This window comes from Gopherus flavomarginatus, chromosome 2, assembly GCF_025201925.1.
Source record: "Gopherus flavomarginatus isolate rGopFla2 chromosome 2, rGopFla2.mat.asm, whole genome shotgun sequence".
Taxonomy (NCBI): Eukaryota; Metazoa; Chordata; order Testudines; family Testudinidae; genus Gopherus; species Gopherus flavomarginatus.
In genome coordinates, this window is record NC_066618.1 from 62929227 (window position 1) to 62951847 (window position 22621).

At 46.5% G+C, this 22621-nt stretch overlaps 1 protein-coding gene across 1 annotated transcript in view; it reads right to left on the reverse strand.

The window, feature by feature from the left end:
* The window catches only part of IGF2BP3 (insulin like growth factor 2 mRNA binding protein 3), a 175932-nt gene that overhangs the window by 18098 nt on the left and 135213 nt on the right, over positions 1-22621 (reverse strand). The window contains exon 11 of the mRNA XM_050938628.1: positions 7145-7264. Within this exon, the coding sequence (XP_050794585.1) occupies positions 7145-7264 (120 nt within the window). The remainder of the gene's footprint in view (positions 1-7144; positions 7265-22621) is intronic.

The window sequence follows — 22621 nt, forward strand, 5'->3', positions numbered from 1 at the left end:
CCTGTGACTAGAGCTGATCGGGAGAACAGAAGGGTGTGCTGTATGTCAGGTGCTAAGATACAGGATGTGGACCTGAGGCTGAAAAGGATACTAGCGGGAGCGGGGAAGAATCCGTTGATTGTCCTTCATGTGGGAACAAATGATACGGCCAGATACTCTCTGGAATGTATCAAGGGAGACTATGCCAGACTGGGGAAGACGCTTAAGGAAATCGAGGCTCAGGTGATCTTCAGTGGGATTCTGCCAGTTCCTAGAGAAGGGCGACAAAGGTGTGACAAGATTATGGCGATCAACAGATGGCTCAGGCAGTGGCGCTATAAGGAGTGCTTTGGGATCTACGGCCATTGGGAAGCATTTACGGACAGAAGACTGTTCTCTCGGGATGGACTTCACCTGAGCAAGGAGGGAAATAGACTTCTAGGATGGAGGCTCGCCGACCTGATTAAGAGAGCTTTAAACTAGGAATTTGGGGGAGATGGTTGGGAGATGTTCGGGAGATCTCCACGCCGGAATTTAACCTTGAGAGGGAAGTAAACAAAGTAAGAGGGGATTCAGCCGTGGACAGAAGAATTGGCATAAGGAGGAAGGGTAGTGTAGATAACAGACTAACAGGTGATGTTGGTGGTAGAATGTCTGTGCCTAACAGGGTACAGAATGTGAGTGAAGCCAAACGGCAAAAATTAAGATGTTTGTACACTAATGCGAGGAGCCTAGGCAACAAAATGGAGGAACTAGAGCTACTGGTGCAGGAAGTGAAACCAGATATTATAGGGATAACAGAAACGTGGTGGAATAGTAGTCATGACTGGAGTACAGGTATTGAAGGCTATGTGCTGTTTAGGAACGATAGAAATAAAGGCAAAGGTGGTGGAGTAGCATTGTACATCAATGAGGAGGTTAACTGTAAAGAAATAAGAAGTGATGGAATGGACAAGACAGAGTCTGTTTGGGCAAAAATCACACTGGGAAAGAAAGCTACTAGAGACTCCCCTGAGATAGTGCTTGGGATGTGCTACAGACCGCTGGGATCTGATTTGGATATGGATAGAGACCTCTTTAATGTTTTTAAGGAAGTAAACACTAATGGGAAATGTGTGATCATGGGAGACACTAACTTCCCAGATATAGACTGGAGGACAAGTGCTAGCAAGAATAGTAGGGCTCAGATTTTTCTGGATGTGATAGCTGATGGATTCCTTCACCAAGTAGTTGAAGAACTGACAAGAGGGGATGCCATTTTAGATTTGGTTTTGGTGAGCAGTGAGGACCTCATAGAAGAAATAGTTGTAGGGGACAACTTTGGTTCGAGTGATCATGAGCTAATTCAGTTCAAACTAGATGGAAGGATAAACAAAAATAGCTCTGGGACTAGGGTTTTTGATTTCAAAAGGGCTAACTTTAAAGAATTAAGGAAATTAGTTAGGGAAGTGGATTGGACTGAAGAACTTGTGGATCTAAATGCAGAAGAGGCCTGGAATTACTTTAAGTCGCAGCTGCAGAAACTATAGGAAGCCTGCATCCCAAGAAAGGGGAAAAAAACCATAGGCAGGAGTTGTAGACCAAGCTGGATGAGCAAGCATCTCAGAGAGGTAATTAAGAAAAAGCAGAAAGCCTACAAGGAGTGGAAGAAGGGTGGGATTAGCAAGGAAAGCTATCTTAGTGAGGTCAGAACATGTAGGGATAAAGTGAGAAAGGCTAAAAGCCAAGTAGAGCTGAACCTTGCAAAGGGAATTAAAACCAATAGTAAAAGGTTCTATAGCCATATAAATAAGAAGAATACGAAGAAAGAAGAAGTGGGACCGCTACACACTGAGGATGGAAAGAAGGTTAAGGATAACCTAGGCATGGCCCATTATCTAAATAAGTACTTTGCCTCAGTCTTTAATAAGGCTAATGGGGAGCTTAGGGGTAGTGGAAGGATGACAAACGGGAATGAGGATATGGAGGTGGATATTACCACATCTGAGGTAGAAGCCATACTTGAACAGCTTAATGGGACAAAATCGGAGGGCCCGGACAATCTTCATCCGAAAATATTAAAGGAACTGGCGCATGAAATTGCAAGCCCGTTAGCGAGAATTTTTAATGAATCAGTAAACTCAGGGGTTGTACCGTATGACTGGAGAATTGCTAACGTAGTTCCTATCTTTAAGAAAGGGAGAAAGAGTGATCCGAGTAACTATAGGCCTGTTAGTTTGACATCTGTAGTATGTAAGGTCTTGGAAAAAATTTTGAAGGAGAATGTAGTTAAGGACATTGAGGTCAATGGTAATTGGGACAAAGTACAACATGGTTTTACTAAAGGTAGATCGTGCCAAACCAACCCGATCTCCTTCTTTGAGAAGTTGACAGACTATTTAGACAAAGGAAATGCGGTAGACCTAATTTACCTCGATTTCAGTAAGGCATTTGACACGGTTCCACATGCGGAATTATTAGTCAAACTGGAAAAGATGGGGATCAATATGAGAATTGAAAGGTGGATAAGGAATTGGTTAAAGGGGAGACAACAACGGGTCATACTGAAGGGTGAACTGTCAGGCTGGAAGGAGGTTACTAGTGGAGTTTCTCAAGGATCGGTTCTGGGACCAATCTTATTTAACCTTTTTATTACCGACCTTGGCACAAAAAGCGGAAATGTGCTAATAAAGTTCGCGGATGACACAAAGCTGGGGGGTATTGCTAACACGGAGAAGGACCAGGATATCATACAGGAAGATCTGGATGACCTTGTAAACTGGAGTAATAGTAATAGGATGAAATTTAATAGTGACAAGTGCAAGGTCATGCACTTAGGGATTAATAATAAGAACTTTAGATATAGATTGGGGATGCATCAGTTGGAAGCAACAGAGGAGGAGAAGGACCTTGGGGTATTGGTAGATCACAGGATGACTATGAGCCGCCAATGTGATATGGCCGTTAAAAAAGCTAAGGCGGTTTTAGGATGCATCAGGCGAGGTATTTCCAGCAAAGATAAGGAGATGTTAGTACCGTTATATAAGGCACTGGTGAGACCCCACCTGGAATACTGTGTGCAGTTCTGGTCTCCCATGTTTAAGAAGGATGAATTCAAACTGGAACAGGTTCAGAGATGGGCTACTAGGATGATCCAAGGAATGGAAAACCTGTGATATGAAAGGAGACTCAAAGAGCTTGGCTTGTTTAGTCTAGCCAAAAGAAGGCAGAGGGGGGATATGCTTGCTCTTTATAAATGTATCAGAGGGATTAATATTAGGGAGGGAGAGGAATTATTTAAACTTAGTACCAATGTAGATACAAGAACAAATGGGTATAAACTGGACACTAGGAAGTTTAGACTTGAAATTAGACGAAGGTTTCTAACCATTAGAGGAGTGAAGTTCTGGAACAGCCTTCCAAGGGGAGTAGTGGGGGCAAAAGACATATCTGGCTTTAAGATTAAGCTTGATAAGTTTACGGAAGGGATGGTATGATGGGAGAGCCTAATTTTGGCAATTGATCTTTGATTATCGCCAGATAAGTATGCCCAGTGGTTGGTGATGGGATGTTGGATGGGATGGGATCTGAGTTACTGCAGATAATTCTTCTGAGTGCTGGCTGGTGAGTCTTGCCCACATGCTCAGGGTTTAGCTGATCGCCATATCTGGGGTAGGGAAGGAATGTTCCTCCAGGGCAGATTGGCAGAGGCCCTGGAGGTTTTTCGCCTTCCCCTGCAGCGTGGGGCATGGGTCACTTGCTGGTGGATTCTCTGCAGCTTGAGGTCTTCAAACCACAATTTGAAGACTTCAATAACTCAGGCATAGGTTAGGGGTTTGTTATAGAAGTGGATGGGTAGGGTTCTGTGGCCTGCTTTGTGCAGGGGATTGGACTAGATGATCACATTGGTCCCTTCTGACCCTAGAATCTATGAGTTCTGAGGGTCTTGTCGGGGCGGGGAGTGGTTGGATAGGGCATGGGAGTCCCAGGGGTCTGGCTGGGGACGGAGGTGTGGATAAGGGTCGGGCAGTCAGGGGACTCGTAGGGGATAGGGTCCAGTTCGAGGACAAGGACCAGGGAGGCTTAGATAGGGGGTGGGGTCCTGGGGGGTAGTTGGGGGCAGGGGTCCCAGGACGGAATAGTCAGGAGACAAGGAGGAGCGGGGTTGGGAGTTCTTAGGGGGGCAGTCACCCAGCCCTCTCCCCTGAGCCCTGACCCCCCTCATCATTCCCCCTCCCACAACACTAGCCCTGACACCAGCACCCCCACCCATACCCAGCCCCCCCTCTGCCCTGACACCTACACTCCCTCACATACCCTGTCCCTAGCCCTGACTTCAGCCCTCTTCCCCCAGCCCTCTGGGTCCCGGCCCTGCACAGCCTGCTGCTGGTCTTGGGTTCTGGCTGACAGTCCCTTGCCAGCCGGGGTCCCGGCCGCAGGCCTTGCTCAGCCCTCTGCCAGCCTAGGTGAACAGAACTCCAGACCAGCAGCGAGCTGAGCAGACCGGCAGTGTAAGATCAAAATTTTAATTTCATTTTAAATGAAGCTTCTTAAACATTTTGAAAACCTTGTTTATTTTACAATATAACACTAGTTTAGTTATATAATATATAGACTTATAGAGAGAAACCTTCTAAAAAACATTAAAATGTATTACCAGCACGTGAAACCTTAAATTAAAGTGAATAAATGAAGACTCGGTACAGCACTTCTGAAAGGTTGCCGACCCCTGTCCTAATTCCTGCATACAAAAAAAAAAAAATCAGATTTCTAGTTTGTCTGTCTAAAAATTACTCAAATGTTCCTTCCTTAAACTGTTCGGTAAGATTGAACAGGTTGTTTCATAATTCAGAACATAGTACTTTGCTCAAATATTAGAACAAAGATTTTTAAGGGACGCATATGTTAAAATACAGGATGTTATTTTTCAGAAGTTTTAAGTGGGGCAATAAATTTAGCCCATTGTTATGGTGTGTGTTTATTTTTACCAAATAAAGAAAATCTGGGCTCCATGTAGCATGTCATAACCAAGATTTATATGCAGCATGATTTCTGGATCATTTTTAAAAATATGCAAATTTTCATCTTCTGGTGCAAGCCTCTCTTGCTTCTGAAAATTTAGTGACCTCCTCACTCTTACCTGACTCCTGCTCCCCAGCTCAGGGATGCTCAGTCCCTGCTCTTCTAAAATCTGATGCCTGTTTAAAGAGCACTGTAGAACAAGACAGGCCCCTACCTCTGGATGTGTCTCGACCCAATGACTGCATGCACACAACCCCACAGATTCCACAGCTGCCTGATCCCAAACCCCTAGTTGCTGGGGAAGTGGTAACAAGTAAACTGAGAACAAGAGAATAACACTTGGTTGATTTATGTGACAGAATGAGAATTTGTGGCACGTGAAGAGCAGGAATCCAGCTGCAACCAATCTGCACAGATATACTACCAAAAGTTTGGTCAAAACCTCATCTCTACACAAGCCAAGAATATTGGCTATATACAGTGGAGAACTGCAGGGATCCTTCCATCAAAGCTGCAACTGTGTGGCTGTAGTAGCCACCACTAACGCGGTGACACATACAGAAATGGGATGAGGAAAACAGCACCAGCTCATCCCTCCATGCACTGTGAAATGGGGCCTACATGAGTCCCTGTAGAGCTGTACTCAAGCAGGAGTTCCATAACTCCTACAGAGTTACCTCAAACTTTGCACTACGTCTTCTGCATTCAGGGCCCTCTGGGTCCAGAGAGAGAAAGCAGGGTTGTCAGAATTACCTTTGGACAAGAAACTTCTTGCAATAAAGGATGAAGTTAGAGTGGAGGTCTGTAAAGTACTCACTGGCATCTGTGCTTGTCAACAGAGATTGGAGAGGCAATATTTTTACACAAGGAAACAAAACCACCATGGTCAACATGAGAAATATCATTCCTTATTAGAACATTTTAATTTGCTGTGTGAGAAAAACTAGAGACTTCTTGCTATTTGTGATCAGCTTCACTTCTAAGATTGCTCTACAAAAGTACATTACACCATAGAGCCCAGATCGCCCTCCTTCTGGATACATTTTATAATGCATTGAATCAAACTAACTGGCTTTATAGACAAACTCACTCAATGTCCCATATCAACCCCTTTTGTTTTTCTATCTCAGGTCTTGGGGGGAGGCGGGGAGAGGGAGGAATTCCCCAGTGCGCCTTTCTGATTTCAAAGGGTTTTTCTGAATTTGGGTGGTGGCAGCATCTACCCATCCAAGGTCAGAGAGAAGCTGTAACCTTGGGAGTTTAATACAAGCCTAGCATGGCCAGTATTAATTTTTAGAATCCTTGTGGGCCCCTAACTTCTGCACTCGAAGTGCCAGAGTGGGGAATCAGCCCTGACAGCCTCCGTGTCAGAACTGGTGGGAGGCCAAATAGCACCAGCACATTAACTGACAGAGCTGCACTGATGCCAACCCTACAGGTGTGCACAGGTGAGCCAGGATTGTCTTGACTGAACTAAGTCAAGCTTTATCCCCAGATTAGTTCCTCTGGTACATGCACTTGCCCTTGTCTACATTGAGGGTCAGCATTTGTGCAGCTAGATTCACAGATTGTTGAACTGGGGCTATCCCGAGTGCAGACAAGGATCCAGCAGCTTCTGGTTCTTTTAGCCATCATGTCAGTTAAACCCGGTGATCAATGATGGGCTCAGCCACAGGAGCCTAGCATATACAGCACGGATTTTCCAACAATCAGTACTTCAGAGTGGAGCCACCAGAGCTTAATATCTCAGACTGATCCTTTTTGGGCACCCGGAGACAAAGCACAGGAGTTAAAGGTTTTCCTTACTTATTTGTTATTAAAAGAGAAAATTTATAGGTACTGTTTGTTGCCTCAACAATGTGGCAAGGAAGCCCTGAACACATCATTAACACTTGGCTAAAGGCTTTATCTAAGTTGAGACCACCACGGCAGCTTTCTTTACAGCTTATATTTCACACCTCAAGAGAGGTCTGAATACATGATTCTAATTATGTTCTTTCTCTGAGTATTTAAAACTTAATTTATAAACCAATATACTGTTTATCACATAACTCAATGTGAGGAGTGCGGGGAGAGAGAATACAGATTCACTGGAATATTACTTGTGAAAACTTGCTGGAAGTATCACATGGAATAGACAGAAATCTTGTCAAGTTAATAGTACCTTAATAGATGCGCCTGCAAAACGAGAAAGTTGTTTGATGTGCTGTCCCTGCTTGCCAATGATGGCTCCTACCGCCAAGGCTGGGATGAACAGATGAACAGTTTCAGACTCGGGCTGTTGCTGTGGAGAAGGGGGAAAGAAATAATATGACATGAATGTTTTTGAACATTATGAATCAGATGACAGGAAAGAGGTAAGGAGCACACATGCATGGAAATGAGAGAAATCTTTGATGCCCTGTTAAATTTAAATGTTTAATGATGATCATGAAATCCAACTGTATATGAAAGAACAATTCAAGCCCAAGATGATTCTTTCAGTCTTAAAAAAAAAAAGTTGTGATTTTAACATTTCTATTTTAAGACCATAACTGAGAGAATTTTTTTTTTAAAGGGATGTTTCATTTTTGGCTATCAGTTCTACCTTGGTGTTTTTCCAGTTTATGACTGGGCAGATCAGACTCTTGCAAGTGTGCAAAACTAAATGGACTGAAGGTTAAATAAGTGAACTGGATTTCCTTTTTGTTTAATTTTGAAGGTAAATTACACTGACCTTGACACACAAATTGCATAACAAGCCTTAGAGTTACATACATTTTACAGCTTCCTTTGTGTAGGAGTGATCTGGAATGACAAATAACCAACTTTAAAAGTACTAATGAGCCCTCATCTGTAAGATTATGTAACAGTTGGAGTCTTGTCAGCAGTCCCAAAACAGTAAATTAAATGCAAGATTAAGAGTTTCTAACTTAAATGCAAGGTTAAGAGTTTCTGGGTATGGCTACACTTGAAATTTCGGACGCTGCAGCAGCAGCGCTTTGAAGTGTGAGTGTGGTCGGAGCGCCAGCGCTGAGAGAGAGCTCTCCCAGCGCTGCACGTAAACCACATCCCTTACGGGTGTAGCTTGCAGCGCTGGGAGCCGCACTCCCAGCGCTGCAGCACTGATTACACTGAGGCTTTACAGCGCTGTATCTTGCAGCGCTCAGGGGGGTGTTTTTTCACACCCCTGAGCGTGAAAGTTGCAGCGCTGTAAAGTGCCAGTGTAGCCAAGCCCTCTGAAATCGTAAGGACCATCCCATCTCACTACAGGATATCAGACATCAGCAACACATCTCAAAACACAACAGTTACAAAAGGTAACCGTTTTTTCTTCTTCAAGTGCTTACTCATGTCAATTCCATTCTAGGTGACTCACAAGCAGTGTCAATGGAGGTAGGCTCAGAGTTCATGGTCTTGCAGAACTGTTCTGCCAAAGTCAGCGTTGTCTTGAGCTTGCTGGGTAAGCACATAATGAGAGATGAATGTGTGGACAGATGACCAGGTAGCAGCCCTACAGATCTCTTGGATTGGTACCTGTGCTAGGAAGGCCGCGGACAATGCTTGTGCCCTAGTCGAGTGTGCCGTCACAATCGCCGGCGGAGGCACCTTCGCCAGCTCATAACAGTAATGGATGTAGGCTATAATCCAAGATGAAATCCTCCTGGCTGACACTGGGTGACCTTTCATTCTGTCTGCCACCGCAATGAACTCAGATGACTTACAGACAGCTTTGTTCTATCTAAATAGAAGGCCAGTGCCCTTCTGACATCCAGGGTGTGTAGCCTGCGCTCCTCATCTGATGTTTGAGACTTTGGAAAGAAGATGGGTAAGTATATGTCCTAGCCAGTATGAAACTATGAAATGACCTTGGGCAGAAACGGTGGGTGTGGTTACAACTGGACTTTATCCTTAAAGAAGACAACCATATAGGGCAGCTCCCAAGTGAGTGCCCTTATCTCGGACACTCTGTGGGCCGACATTACCGCAACCAGAAGAGAAGCAGGAGAGAACAGGAAGCTGGCAGCTTTATGAGCCTCGACAGCATGAGATTCAGGTCCCAGGGAGGGAAGGAATCCCAGACGTGTGGGTAAAAACACTTCATACCTATCAAAAACCGGGCTGTCACGTCATGAGTGAAAATCAAACTGCCTTGGAACGGATGGTGGAAAGCCAAGATACCAGCCAGGTGGACCTTAATCGATGACAAGGACAAAACCTTGGAGTTTGAGGTGTAGCACGTAATCCAGGATCTCCTTCTGTGAGCCCTGCTCTGCTTGGATACTCCGTTCTGAGGCCCAGCACATGAATCTTTTCCATTTGGCCAGGTAAGTCATTCTCGTGTAGGGTTTCCTGCTACCCAGCAAGACCTGCTGAATACGGGCTGAGCATTCCCGTTCGTCCACGTTCAGCCATGCAGTAGCCATGCTGTCAAGTGCAACGCCTCCAAGTTTGGGTGCAGAAGGCTGTCATGGTTCTGGGGCAGCAGGTCCAGCCAGAGGAGAAGCTGCTGCAGAGCAGCTCCAGAATGGTTCAGCAACGTGCCGAATCAGCGCTGGTGAGGTCACATGGGAACTGTTAGGATAATCTTCACCCTGTCCTGCTTGATCTTCACAAGGACCCTGTGAATTAACGGCACTGGTGGGAAGGCGTAACTCTGAACCCCCCCACAACCACAGGAGTAGAAAGACGTCTGATAGGGGATGCCTGTCCATCCCCCAGAATGAACAGAACACATGGCATTTTCTGTTCTGCTAGGATGCAAACAGGTTCAGCTGGGGTGTCCCCCACCTCTGGAAGATTATGCTGACCACCTCCAGATGGAGCGACCACTCGTGGCGAGATGAGAAGGTCCTGCTGAGGTGATCTACTAATACGTTCTTGGTTCCCGGCAGGTGTGGGCTACCAGACGAATGGCATGCAGCACACAAAAATCCCAAAGCCTGAGAGTTTCTTGGCAAAGGGCTGACAACCTAGCTCAGCCTGGCCTATTGATGTAATTCATTGTGGCAGTGGTGTCTGTCAGGATCTGCACCACCTTGCCCTTCAGGTGCGGCAAGAAAGCCTGGCAGGCCAGGCAAACCCCTCTGAGCTCCCTGTCGTTGATATGGAGGGCCAGATTGTCCTGCAACTAATGGCCCTGGTTGCTTAGTTCACCCAGGTGGGCTCCCCTGCACAGCTCTGAAACATTGGAGACCAGGGTCAGCGAAAGGGACGGGGCTGAGAAAGGAACTCCCTCAAACGCCGACCCAGGGTCCACCAACCAATTCAGGGACTCCTAGATATACTCTGGCACCCTGACTATCTGGTCTAGGTCATGTAGACCAAAGTCAGCCACACTTGCAGAGGTCGAAGATGGAGCTGGGCATGACTGACCACGTGCGTGCATGTGGCCCAAAAAATGCAGACAGGTGAGAGCCATGGTCTGAAAACATGCTTCCAGAAGAAAGACTCTGGCTCATGTGGGGTCGAGAATTGCCTCAATGAACTCTATTCATTGCACCAACCTTAAGGTGGATTTTTTCTCATTTATTAACAGGCCCAGGTTGCAGAAGGTGGAACACATCAGATCAAGGCTCCTCTGCACTTGTTCCCGAGACCTGCCTTTGATGAGCCAGTCATCGAGATACAGGAAGACCCGGACCCCTCGACGTCTCACATAAGCAGCCACTGGCACCATACATTTTGTGAACACCCTTGGGGCCCATGAGATACCACAGGGCAATGCTATGAATTGAAAAAGGTGTCCGCCCACTATTAAATGGAGGAAATGCCTGTGACTTTGGAATATAGAGATATAGAAACAAGCGTCCTTCAAGTCGACGGTGGCATACCAGACTCCTGGATCCAGGAAGGGGATGATGGAAGCCATGGAAACCATGTGAAACTTCAATTTCCTTAGAGACTTGTTGAGCCCCCTTTTGCTTTCAGGATTAGGAAGTAGTGGGAATAGAACCCCTTTCCTTTCATCTCCCAAGGAACTTCCTCCACAGCCCCTAGATGCAGGAGATCCTCAACCTCTTGAACAAGGAGTTGCTTGTGAGAAGGGTCCCTGAAGAGGGATGGAGGGCTGAGGGGGGGGAAGGAAATGGGTTGGAGGGGCAGCTGATTGCAGGGTATAGCCCTGAGATACCATGTCCAGCACTGAGCAGTCCGAGGTGACCTGTGACCAGGACAAATGGTAGGGACGAGGATGGTCGAGGAAAGAAGGTGGATCCTGGGAGTTGACTGGAGGGTGTTGCTCTCAAGCACACCTTCAAAATGATCACTTCTGGCCCCCAGGATGCTTTGCCAAGGTGGGCTGCATGGGTGAGCGGGAGGAGGAAGGGTGGTAGCGACTAAAGCTTGTGTCTCTATCCCTTCTCCTTGAAGACCTTTGACAAGGCTGCCAAGGCCTTGGTGATGGGGCAGCTGGAACTGCATCCTTGCAGACTGCAGCATATGCATACCCAGAAAACGAAGGGTGGCCCAAGTGTCCTTTTAATCCATGCAGCCTTGCATCCATCTGCTCTGCAAAGTCCATTCCCATCAAATGAGAGGTCCTGGATCGAGGTCTGCGTCTCTTGGAATAGGCCTAGGGTGATCAGACGTCCCGATTTTATCGGGACTGTCCCGATATTTGCTTGTTTGTCCCACATCCCGACCAATGTTAGGTTGGGACACTGGACAAACAAGAAAAGGCTCCGGAGACCGGAAGGACTCGCGCCCTCCCCTGCCCCCTGCTTCCCCCATTGGATCCCTCCCCAAATTCCCGCCCCCAAAGCTCCCTCCCCAAATCCCTGCCTCTTGCCAAGCACGCCATGCCCAAGAGACGCAGGGAAGCGCGGGGTCAGGGTGAGTGTGAGTCCGGCCTGGCCCTGAGCAGGCAGGACTTGGGAGAGATGGGGGGCGGCCTGCGGGGCCAGGCGGCGGCTGTTCTCCCCACCTGGGCAGTGGGACTCGGGAGCAGCCGCTGCTGCACCTCCCATTGCCGCGGGGGGAGGAAGTGGCCAAGCACGTGGCGCTCGGCGGCTGCGGCTTTGGAGCCTGGGCCCAAACCCACTGCGGGGACCCAGCAGCGCGCATGTTGCGCCCAGCCCTAGCCAGTTGCGTCTGGGCTGGCTGCCCAGCTGGTGCAATCCTGCGGCAGAGGCATCGGCAGTCCAGCCCCGTTCGTTCCCCTGCGAGACCCGAGCGGGATGAGGGGGCTGGGGCCTGCTGCTCCCACTCCGGGGCAGCTCACAGGATTGCACCAGCTGGGCAGCCAGCCCAGACGTGACTGGCCAGGGGCTGGGCGTGCGCAGCATGCACGCTGGGTCCCCGCAGCAGGCCCGGGCTCGGTGAGTTCGTGGGTGCCAGAGCCGCAGACGCCAAGCTTGGCCAGCGGTCGCTTCCTTCCCCCACGGCAGTGGGAGCTGCAGCAGCGGCTGCTCCCGAGTCCCGCTGCCCAAGAGGGGAGAACAGCCGTAGCCTAGTCCCGCAGGCCACCCCTCACTCTCCCTCCAGGTACCATGCCCAAGTCCTGCCTGCTTGGGGTCAGGCCGGACTCACACTCACCCCGGCCCCGCGCTCCCCTGAGTCTCCCAGGCCTCCCTCCAGCGCTTGCGGAGGGAGGAGGAATCGGGGGTGGGGGATTTTTTTTATTTTTTTAGCGCTCTGCCGCCTTTTTTTTCCCCTCTGCCCTCGCCCCGGTCCCCCGCATCCCAACGTTTGACCTGGGTAATCTGGTCACCCTAGATAGGCCAGCGGTCTGAAGCCAAGAGCTAAACCTCGAGGGAAGGACTCCTTGAACTTACGGAGGGATTTCATAAGTTAAAGTTATAGCTGACCAAAAGTGCCTGGTGGTTCACCCCCAGAATTGTAGGCTGGCTGTTAAATAAATTTTTATCCTGAAAAGGTACAGTCTTTTGGCGTTTTTATATTTGGGAGTTGAACTGGCCTGCCCTGCTTGTCCTTGTTGGCCACAGAGATGACCAGTGAGCCTCGATGTGGGTGGATATAAAAGGTACTCCAACCCCTTGGCCAGGACGAAGTACTTCTTTTCGGCCCTTTTGGAGGTGGAAGGGATGGATGACGGGGTTTGCCAGAGGGCCTTAATAATTTTCAGGACCCTGTCATGCAATGGTACTGCAATACGGGCGGGGTAGGGCTAGAGAACACACTGAACAAGATGTCCACCTGCTCAGCCAGCTCCTCCATCTCAAGGCCCAAATTCTCAGCCACTTGTCGAAGCAAGGCCTGGTGTTCCTTAAAATCGTCTGGCAGGCTGACTCTCGACGATCCCGCGACTGCCTTGTCTGGGGATGAGGACAACTGTACCGTGGGGTTGGGGGGGAGAGGACTCAGGGCATCAACCCCCATGGGGGAGTGGGGATTTTGGAGTGGGCTCCTCTATCCCAACCTCTGAGCTTGCTTCATGCACCAAGCCCGAGGCGCCGGCAAATGAGCAGCGTGAAGGTGGCATCATCACCACCAGCACTGGCCATGCTGCCAAGGCAGCAGCATGGATGCTGACAGCCTCAGGTGCCCAATCGTGGCGATGGAGTATCGGCAAGGGGCTAAATTGCCCTGCCATGCTGGAGGAATCCTCTACCGGTGACCATGTCAGGGCCACTGCCGCCTATGTCTTCCTGCTAACTGTCACTGATGGAGACCAGTGCTTGGAGGGGGATCAGTGCCGGGCCTGGAGGGGACCAGTACTGCAATGGGAAGCACCCCTACAGGGCAGGTGACGGAGATCTGCGTCAAGAAGATGACCGGCCAGAGGGTGAACGGTGCTGGTGATACAGAGACCAGTGCCTCCCCCTAGTGATCTGTGTCAAGATGGCAGGGACTCTGAACATGGTGCCGGTGAGGGTGAGCCCAAGAGGGCCTGGGCTGCGACGTTGGAGATCTGTGATGTGGCGATGGACAGCACGGCCTTGGCTCGGGGGATCAGCAGCGCTCCACTGCCCCTGGGGAGTCTTAGCAGCTGGCTTGCCCTCATAGAGAGCCTTTGCCACCTCCTGCAGCATGCGTGGTGCCAGCGGCACAGGTGGAGGCCTCTGCTCTCTCAGCAATAGGGAAACTTGGGAAGGCGTCAATGTCGCCAGAAATTTGGGTCCCCTGCCACTCCCAGGAGTCAGTGGTGGATCCTTTAAGGGGCTAGGGGTCCGCGTGGCTCTGGAGCACCTGGGAAGCCTGAACTGGGTCATTTGCTCGATGGCCCATGGCCTTTCTTGTCCGGTGCCAGGGAGCCATGCTTTTTTGTTTTCTTTCTGGGAACTGGTGATGGGGAGCAGTGACAGGAGGAGCTTGGTGGAGGGGACCGAGGCGGTAGGAGTCAAATCTTGGCGGAACGACTCAGAAGCCGGACAGAAGGCAGCCTCCATAAGGAGAGTCCTCAAACGAATATTCGGCTCTTTCTGAGTTCCAGGACAAAACTTTTTTTGCAGATACGATACTTGTCTTCACATATGATGCCCCCAAGCACTTGAGGCAGCTGCTGGGGGGTCACTTACAGGCATAGGCCTGTTACAGTCTGCACAGGGCTTAAACCTCAGAGATCAGGGCATGCCGTACCTGAGGCAAAGTCCCCACTGGGACTCTAACTTCTAACTACACTTAATTACTTGACACTAACTACTGTAAACAACTATTTACAAGGCCCTAAGGCTCAAAGTCAAAAGAGACGAAACCAGTAGCCCTTGCTATGCAAAGAAAGGTGCTTCGACTAACCACCATGGGTGCTACGAAGGAACTGAGAGGGTGTAGGGCCAGCGGTGCCTGATATATTGATGCATGAGCATGGCACTCAAGGGGGCACCACAGCCAACCCTACGGATACCACTAAGGCAAAAATCTCTGACGACCACACGTGTGGGCATGCGCATACTTAGAATGGAATCAACATGACCAAGCAGTCAAAGAACATTCTTGTTTCAAGTTTTTCTTTTCCATTGTTGATAGAACACAAGCCAACTATAATCTAGGGGTGGAAAGGAGACACTCTTCTAGGCACGGCTCTAAGGACCAGGTAAAGAGTATAAAAATAGACATATTTAGAATGAAAATAAACTCTGCCAGTTGTTTCCGATAACTATGACATATAACTTAACATGTTTTTCTTCACAGGCACATGGGTAACTGGAATTTTAAACCCCTTATTTCAATTTAAATTAGCAGTAAGATAACTACATGTTAAATCACTTACAGGAAATAGAACGCCCTCTTTCAATATCACATCAGATCCCATGAAAGATCTCATGGTAATGCCATTCACTCATCATTAATCCTTCCAGTAATTAGAAAAGTAACTTGGAGTCACTGATGTAACTATTCATCTGATCTCCTCTTTGGTGAAGATGGGTAGTTTTGAAGCAGTATCAATTTGTGGAAAGAAATCAGCATTTTTAGTTCTATTCCTGTAAAGCAGTGGTTCTCAACCTTTCCAGACTATTGTACCCCTTTTAGGAGTCTGATTTGTCTTGTATACCCCTGTGTTTCATTTCACTTAAAAACTACTTGCTTACAACATCAGACATAAAAATACAAAAAAGTGTCACAGCAGACTATTATAAATTGCTTACTTTCTCATTTTACCACATAATTATAAAATAAATCAATTGGAATATAAATATTGTACTTACATTTCAGTGTATAGTATATAGAGCACTATAAACAAGTAATCGTGTGTATGAAATTTTAGTTTTTACTGACTTTGCTAGTTTTTTTTTTTATGTAGCCTGCTGTAAAACTATGCAAATATCTAGGTGAGTTAATGTACCCCCTGGAAGAGCTCTGCATACCCCTGGTTGAGAACCACTGCTATAAAAGTACTACATGAAATGGACCCAGTTTAGAAGCAATTCTTTCTTTCCAACCTAAATGGCACACTTCTTATCCTCACTATATTTCATCTGAACTACTGCCTTCTCCAATTTTCTGGTCTCTTTGAATACCAATCTGCCCCCACTCCAATCCATCCAAAATGTCACTGCCAAAATAATCTCTCCCACGAGTTAAGTTGTTTCAACAACTCGCCTCCAGCACTTCTTTGAGTGATCTAATTGGCTCTGCATCGTGGTTCAAATCAAACGCAAACTTCTTGACGTTGCTTTAAAGGCCTTCCATCATGCATGCAGCCCCTACTTACATCTCCAATCTGATCTCCTAAGTATTTCCCTCACCCTCCCTGCCTTGCCAGTGATACCAACTTTAGTCCCTTTTTTAATAAGCATTTCCATGCCCTCCTCGTCACATTGCCCCATGTCTCCACAACTGTTCCTCCTCAAACATGTTTGTCAAACTACTTCTCTGCTAAATCCAGTTCACTACTAAAACCTCACTTCTGTCATCTCACTTATAAGTGAAGGATGGGCAACAAAATGAACCAAGGTAAATGAATGATCATGATAACTACATGCCTTACTGAGTAACAGTGTCGTATATCACTCTTGTCCTTCCTCTCCTCCCTCCCTATTCATATCTGTTTACAACCCTCACTCATCTCATGTTAAATTTAGATTGCAAACTTTTCAAAGCAGGAACCAGTTTACTAGTTTTGTGAGGTGCCCTAGAATATATAAGAGTGCTTGACGAATAATAATAGAATCTAGGGGAGGAGAAAGAGACATCTGTAATGAGTGATCTAATTTATCAGTGTTTTTCAAATTCCACTCTGCAGTTATATAAAAGATATCTTACCATCAGGTATCATATTTGAGAGAAGCATTTCCATTTAATTTCTTCTAACCAGTCATTTTAGTCTACAACATAAATAAATTAAGAAGTTGTTGTTTGGTGCGGGATGGGGAGGGTTGTTTTGTTTCTTTTAAGCACAGATGTCAAAATGATGGGGGTTTTCTTGCTCCCCTTGCAAGGTCTGACCGTAGGGCAAACAAGACAGGGGAACATCAGAGTCAAATTGAATTTTCACTGCTTCCCCACACCAACTATCCTTGTACTGATGGGAAGAATGTCCTCCACTGGAAATGCATGAGCACATAGTATGATGACTAAGCCACCCAACATCATTACCTGTGCAAATTACTGGAATTTTTGGACAATCTTTCAAACTAGGCATTTAATCATCATTCAGTTTCATCAGTGCCATACCACTTAGTCATGCTGTTTTTCAGAACTCTCTGGCCTCGAGATGGCATCACAATTAAATTCCTAGTCTTACAAATATACCATGAGAACTAAATTCAGTGAAATCATTCTCCACTGTATGCAGTCTAAGATTCAGTGTTCCCGCCCTTCTTAACTAAAAGGCCAGAATAGCTTTGCGTCTTCTTCTGAATGCTACCCGTCTTTAGCCATCTGCCCATATTTCACTGTTATGTATAGATATAGTTACAGTGTGATGTATAATAATGAAAATAAAAAAACACTGACTCAGTTCTGAGCACACAGACTGGACAATTGCTGGGTAACTGAACCCACACTGTACAGTGCTTGGAGGTGAGAGCTCTGTATGTCAGTATCTCTGTGTTCTCACTGCTACATCTTGAAGTAAATTAACTACTGTATTTCATGCAACAAGTTCTCACAGAGTTTTAAACCTTCATCTGAATAGCCTATTGTGAAAATGTGATAAATAAAATAATGAATTAATTAAACTCTCCATTACACACTTTCTCTTGCATACCTCCCCTCCCCACCAAGATGTCTCACATACCTCCATGGGCACACATTCCACAGTTTGGGAATCCCTGATCTAGTCTGACCTCCTGCACGCTGCAGGACACAGAACCTCACCCATTCATTCCTGTAATGGACCCATCAACTCTGGCTGAGTTACTGAAGTCCTCAAATCGTGATTTCAAGACTTCAAGTTACAGAGAATCCACCATTTACTCTAGTTTAAACCTGCAAGTGACCCATGCCCCATGCTACAGAGGAGGGTGAAAAACCCTCAAGGTCTCTGACCCAAGGGAAAATTCCTTCCCAACTCCAAATACGGTGATCAGTTAGACCCACAGAATGTCGGCAAGACCCAGCAGCCAGACACCTTGGAAAGAATTCTCTGTAGTAACTCAGAGCTCTCCCCATCTAGTGTCCCATCACCAGTTGTTGGAAATAATTGCTGCTAGCAGTGACAGATCGGTTACATACCATTGTAGGCAGTCTCATCATACCATCGCCTCCATTAACTTATTAGGTCGTCTTGAAGACAGTTAGGTTTTTTTTTTGCCCCTACTACTCCCCTTGGAAGGCTGTTCCAGAAGTTCACTCCCCTGATCATTAGAAATCTTCATCTAATTTCAAGCCTAAACTTGTTGATGGCCCGTTAATATCCATTTGTTCGTGTGTCCACACTGGTGCTTAACCTCTAAATCACTCCTCTCCCTCTCCTGGTATTTATCCCCTTGATGTATTTCTAGAGAGCAATTATATCTCCCATCTGCCCTCTTTTGGTTAGGCAAACAAGACAAGCTCTTTCAGTCTCCTTTCATAAGACAGGTTTTCCATTCCTCAGATCATCTTAGCAGCCCTTCTCTGCACCTGCTCCAGCTTGAGTTCATCTTTCTTAAACATGGGAGACCAGAAATTGCACACGGCATTCCAGATAAGGTTTCACCAGTGCCTTATATAATGGTACTAATACTTCCCTGTCTCTACCGGAAAAGCCTTGCCTGATGCAACCCAGGACTACATTAGCCTTTTTCGCATCTGCATCACGCTGACAGCTCATAGTCATCCTGTGATCAACCAATATACCCAGGTCCTCCTCCTCCTCTGTCACTTCCAACTGATATATCCCCAATTTATAGCAAAAATACTTGTTGTTAGTCCCAAAATGCAATTCTTGTTGTCTAGGCCTTGCCATACACCAAGCCACAGATCACTTTAAGGAGAACAGATGAGACAGAAGAATTGGACTCCTCAGCCACTTAAAAACTCACCAATGAACCCCCTTGGCAGACATCATCCTCGCATCGAGGGACAGCTGAAGACGACTGGTCTACCAACACAGAAATATGGATGGGAAGAGGAGTAGTCACCACCTCCCCTAAAAGTCTAGTAGGGGTAGTAGTGAACCGCCCCCATGAAGACCTCAAAAGTGAGAAGGCTCTAAGAAGTGTAGAACTGAGGACCAGGCAAGAAGGAAACTGGGGAAAACTGGAGAAGATATTGTGAAAATAGAGAAGGCAGGTGGTGGGAGGAGACACACAAAAGCCATAAGGACTGGTCAGATTCCCTGCAAATGTAAGAGAGCAAGACATGGTTCTGATTTGGAATTTTGTCAGATTTATGTATATATAAGATGCAGTTTCATTTCCTCCCTCCTCTTCCAAATGTGCTGCATCAATTATCTGCTCCTGAGGTGAGGTTCAGCTGTCACAATTTTCTCAGTCACATGTAGAGTTCTAGCAGCCACCCATCTCTGAGTCGGAAGCATGACTTTTTTTTTTTTTTTTTGGCCATTTCTGTTCCTCTTACTAACTTCAGCATTTCACTGTTACTCACAACCTTGTTGTGAAACCACTCAGAGATATTGGTGTGAAGAATTTTTATTTACCATATCTCCTCTCAATACTGGTGCAGTCTATTACAATATTCAGGTTACAATTTATATATCTTTTAAAACCCAATCTTGCAACTACTGAAGTATATGGGATTTTTGCCATACTGCCAAGGGTAAGGAATTGGACCTTCTCTGCGTTCTACCTCTGTTACGTATCTCCACTATATGGTTTATTTAGCCTACATGTGCTGGAGCACAGTTATCTTAGGATGAGGCATCTATTTCAAAATCACCAGGCCACGTTACTCACTCCCAACCAAGGTCAGTTTTTAGTTATGAGGAAAATAGTTCGAAACTATTTTAAGACTGCCTGAAACAGTCCCATCCAATGTGTTTGGCTCCAACCTAGCATACTATTTTTAAAAAAATATACAGAGCAAATCCACTTAATGGAACAGAATCTGTGTGCAATAGGCACTATATTAAAAAGCTCTTTTCTGCCATTTCCCCTCCCCCACAATCACAATCACCTCCACTAAGGCAAAGCAGATTTATATTTTTCAACATAAGTGACTCACTTGGTCTTCAGAATGCTCTAAACTTCATCAGAAACTGAACTGTTTTATTCAACCCCTACCAGACCCAAAACCAAAATTTAAACCACACTTTTTCAACACGCTTTGAAGAATTACACTGGCCTACAGCTATAGTAAATATTTTTATTTATTTAGTAATAAAAGTTTGCAGCAAGGGGAAACTAACATTAAGCCTAGTATCCTGGAAGACATTCCGGTAAGAGTTAATGCATTAATACAAAATAAGCTTTTGACATTGGTTAAAAGAGTCCGAGTTTATCCCCCACCATGCACATTTAACGTTAAAACCTTCATTGGAAACAAGAGGCTCATTAAGAAAAGCTTATTTAAGATTTTGCTACACAGGCTCAGTGTACCATACACTGAGTTTTATAACCTCCTTGTAAATACCTCTTGGGTCACCACTTACTATATTAGATAAAGTGATGAAGCCAATGGAGACTAACAAGCTAGGACCCAAGTCAGCTGTTTCCCAGCTTTCTAGTTTATAAATAACTGATTTATGTTTTATCCTCCAATTCTAAAATTATCTGCTAGTATTCTGTAATTTCAGGGTAAGGACCGAAGGCATAAAACTGATTTCAATGCTGAATGCTGTCAAGAAAAAAATTAAAGTAAGGATGCTGTTCACCTTTAACTTCAACTGCAGAGAAGCTCCACCCTGGAGACAAAATCTTAGGGTATGTCTACACTACGAAATTAGGTCAAATTTATAGAAGTCAGTTTTTTAGAAATTGTTTTTATACGGTCGATTGTGTCCCCCGCCCCACAAATTGCTCTAAGTGCATTAAGTCGGCGATGTGCGTCCATAGTACTAAGGCTAACACTGACTTCTGGAGCGTTGCACTGCGGGTAGCTGTGGGTAACTATCCCACAGTTCCCGCAGTCTCTGTTGCCCACTGGAATTCTGGGTTGAGATCCCAATGCCTGATGGAGCAAAACAGTGTCACGAGGGGTTCTGGGTACATGTCGTCAGGCCCCCCTCTCTCTCCCTCCCTCCCTCCGTGAAAGCAATGGCAGACAATCATTTTGTGCCTTTTTTCCTGGGTTACCTGAGCAGGCGCCATACCACGGCAAGCATGGAGCCCGCTCAGCTCACCGTCACCGTACGTCTCCTGAGTGCTGACAGACTTGCGACCGCACTGCTACACAGCAGCAGCTCACTGCTTTTTGGCAGCAGATGGTGTGTTGTGATTGATAGCCATCGTTGTTATACTCCTGGGTGCTCTTTTATCCGACCTCGGTGAGGTCGGTTGGGGCGCCTAGGCAGACATGGGAGTGACTCAGCCAGGTCATTCTCATCTTCTGGCGAGCACTGAGAAGGAGATGATGGCTAGCAGTCGTACTGCAGCATCTTCTGCCAAGCACACAGGAGATGACGATGGCTAGCAGTCGAACTGCACCGTCTGCTGCCAGCCTAAGATGTACAAGACAGATGGATCAAAACAAGAAATTGACCTGATTTGTTTTGTGAAATCAACGACCTGCAAACCCAGGGTTTTGAGTTCAGTCCTTGAGGGGGCCATTCTGTGTGACAGTTGTCTGTTTCTCCTTGATGCAAAGCCACTCCTTTTGTTGATTTTAATTCCCTGTAAGCCATGTCATCAGTCGCCCCTCCCTCCTTCAGGGCAATGACAGACAATTGTTTTGCACAAAATCAGGCGAGGAGGCGACAGCAGCGCAGTGACGAGAGGGACATGGTGATACACTTCTCACAAAGTACGGACCAGGCAATGTGTCCCGGCAATGTGCACATCATGCTGATGAGCTCTGCAAACACGCTGGCCAAACAGGAAATGAAATTCAAAAGTTTGCGGGCCTTTTCCTGTCTACCTGGCCAGTGGATCTGAGTTGAGAGCGCTGTCCAGAACGGTCACAATGGAGCTCCAAGAGGCCAATATTGTCGAATTGTATCCGCACTATCCCAAATTCAACCAGGCAAGGCCGATTTCAGCGCTAATCTCCTCATCAGAGGTGGAGTAAAGAAATCAATTTAAAGAGCCCTTTAAGTCGAAAAAAGGGCTTCATTGTGTGGACGGGTCCAGGGTTAAATCGAGGTAACGCTGCTAAATTCGACCTAAAGTCGTAGTGTAGACCAGGCCTTAGTGTCCATCCCTACCTGATAGGAGAGTCCAGGAGACGGGGGGGAAATAGGATTCTTAGTGGCACTCAGACGTCCCTAAAACTTGGCAGTGTTCCTACTGGAGTTAAGCTGAAGTACATTTCAGCATGGTACTGGGCTCTCCTAGATGAGATGTCCTTTAAGACTGTAATGCCTATAAAGACAACGCCTCCCACCACACTGACCCACATATTCCATGTCTGAGATCACCACATGGATGAAAACCGCTGGCTTGCTCTTAACTCATGTAATATAGATGTAATGCTTTTAGGAGCAGGGAAACACTCAAGGAGTTATTTGTGACATGAACTTTGTCATCCATTGAGAGAAGCTACTCTCCAATCACTCAGGTGGTACAGAGTTTGTGTGTTTTATGGATGACCCATGGGTTCTGGACACACAGGGAACACACCAAAGATTAGAAACGTTTTTTTCCACAATCTAGTTATTGTAATCCATCCAGCCAATGAGCACACAATTCACCTCCAGGTTAGACTATTGTAACTTAACACC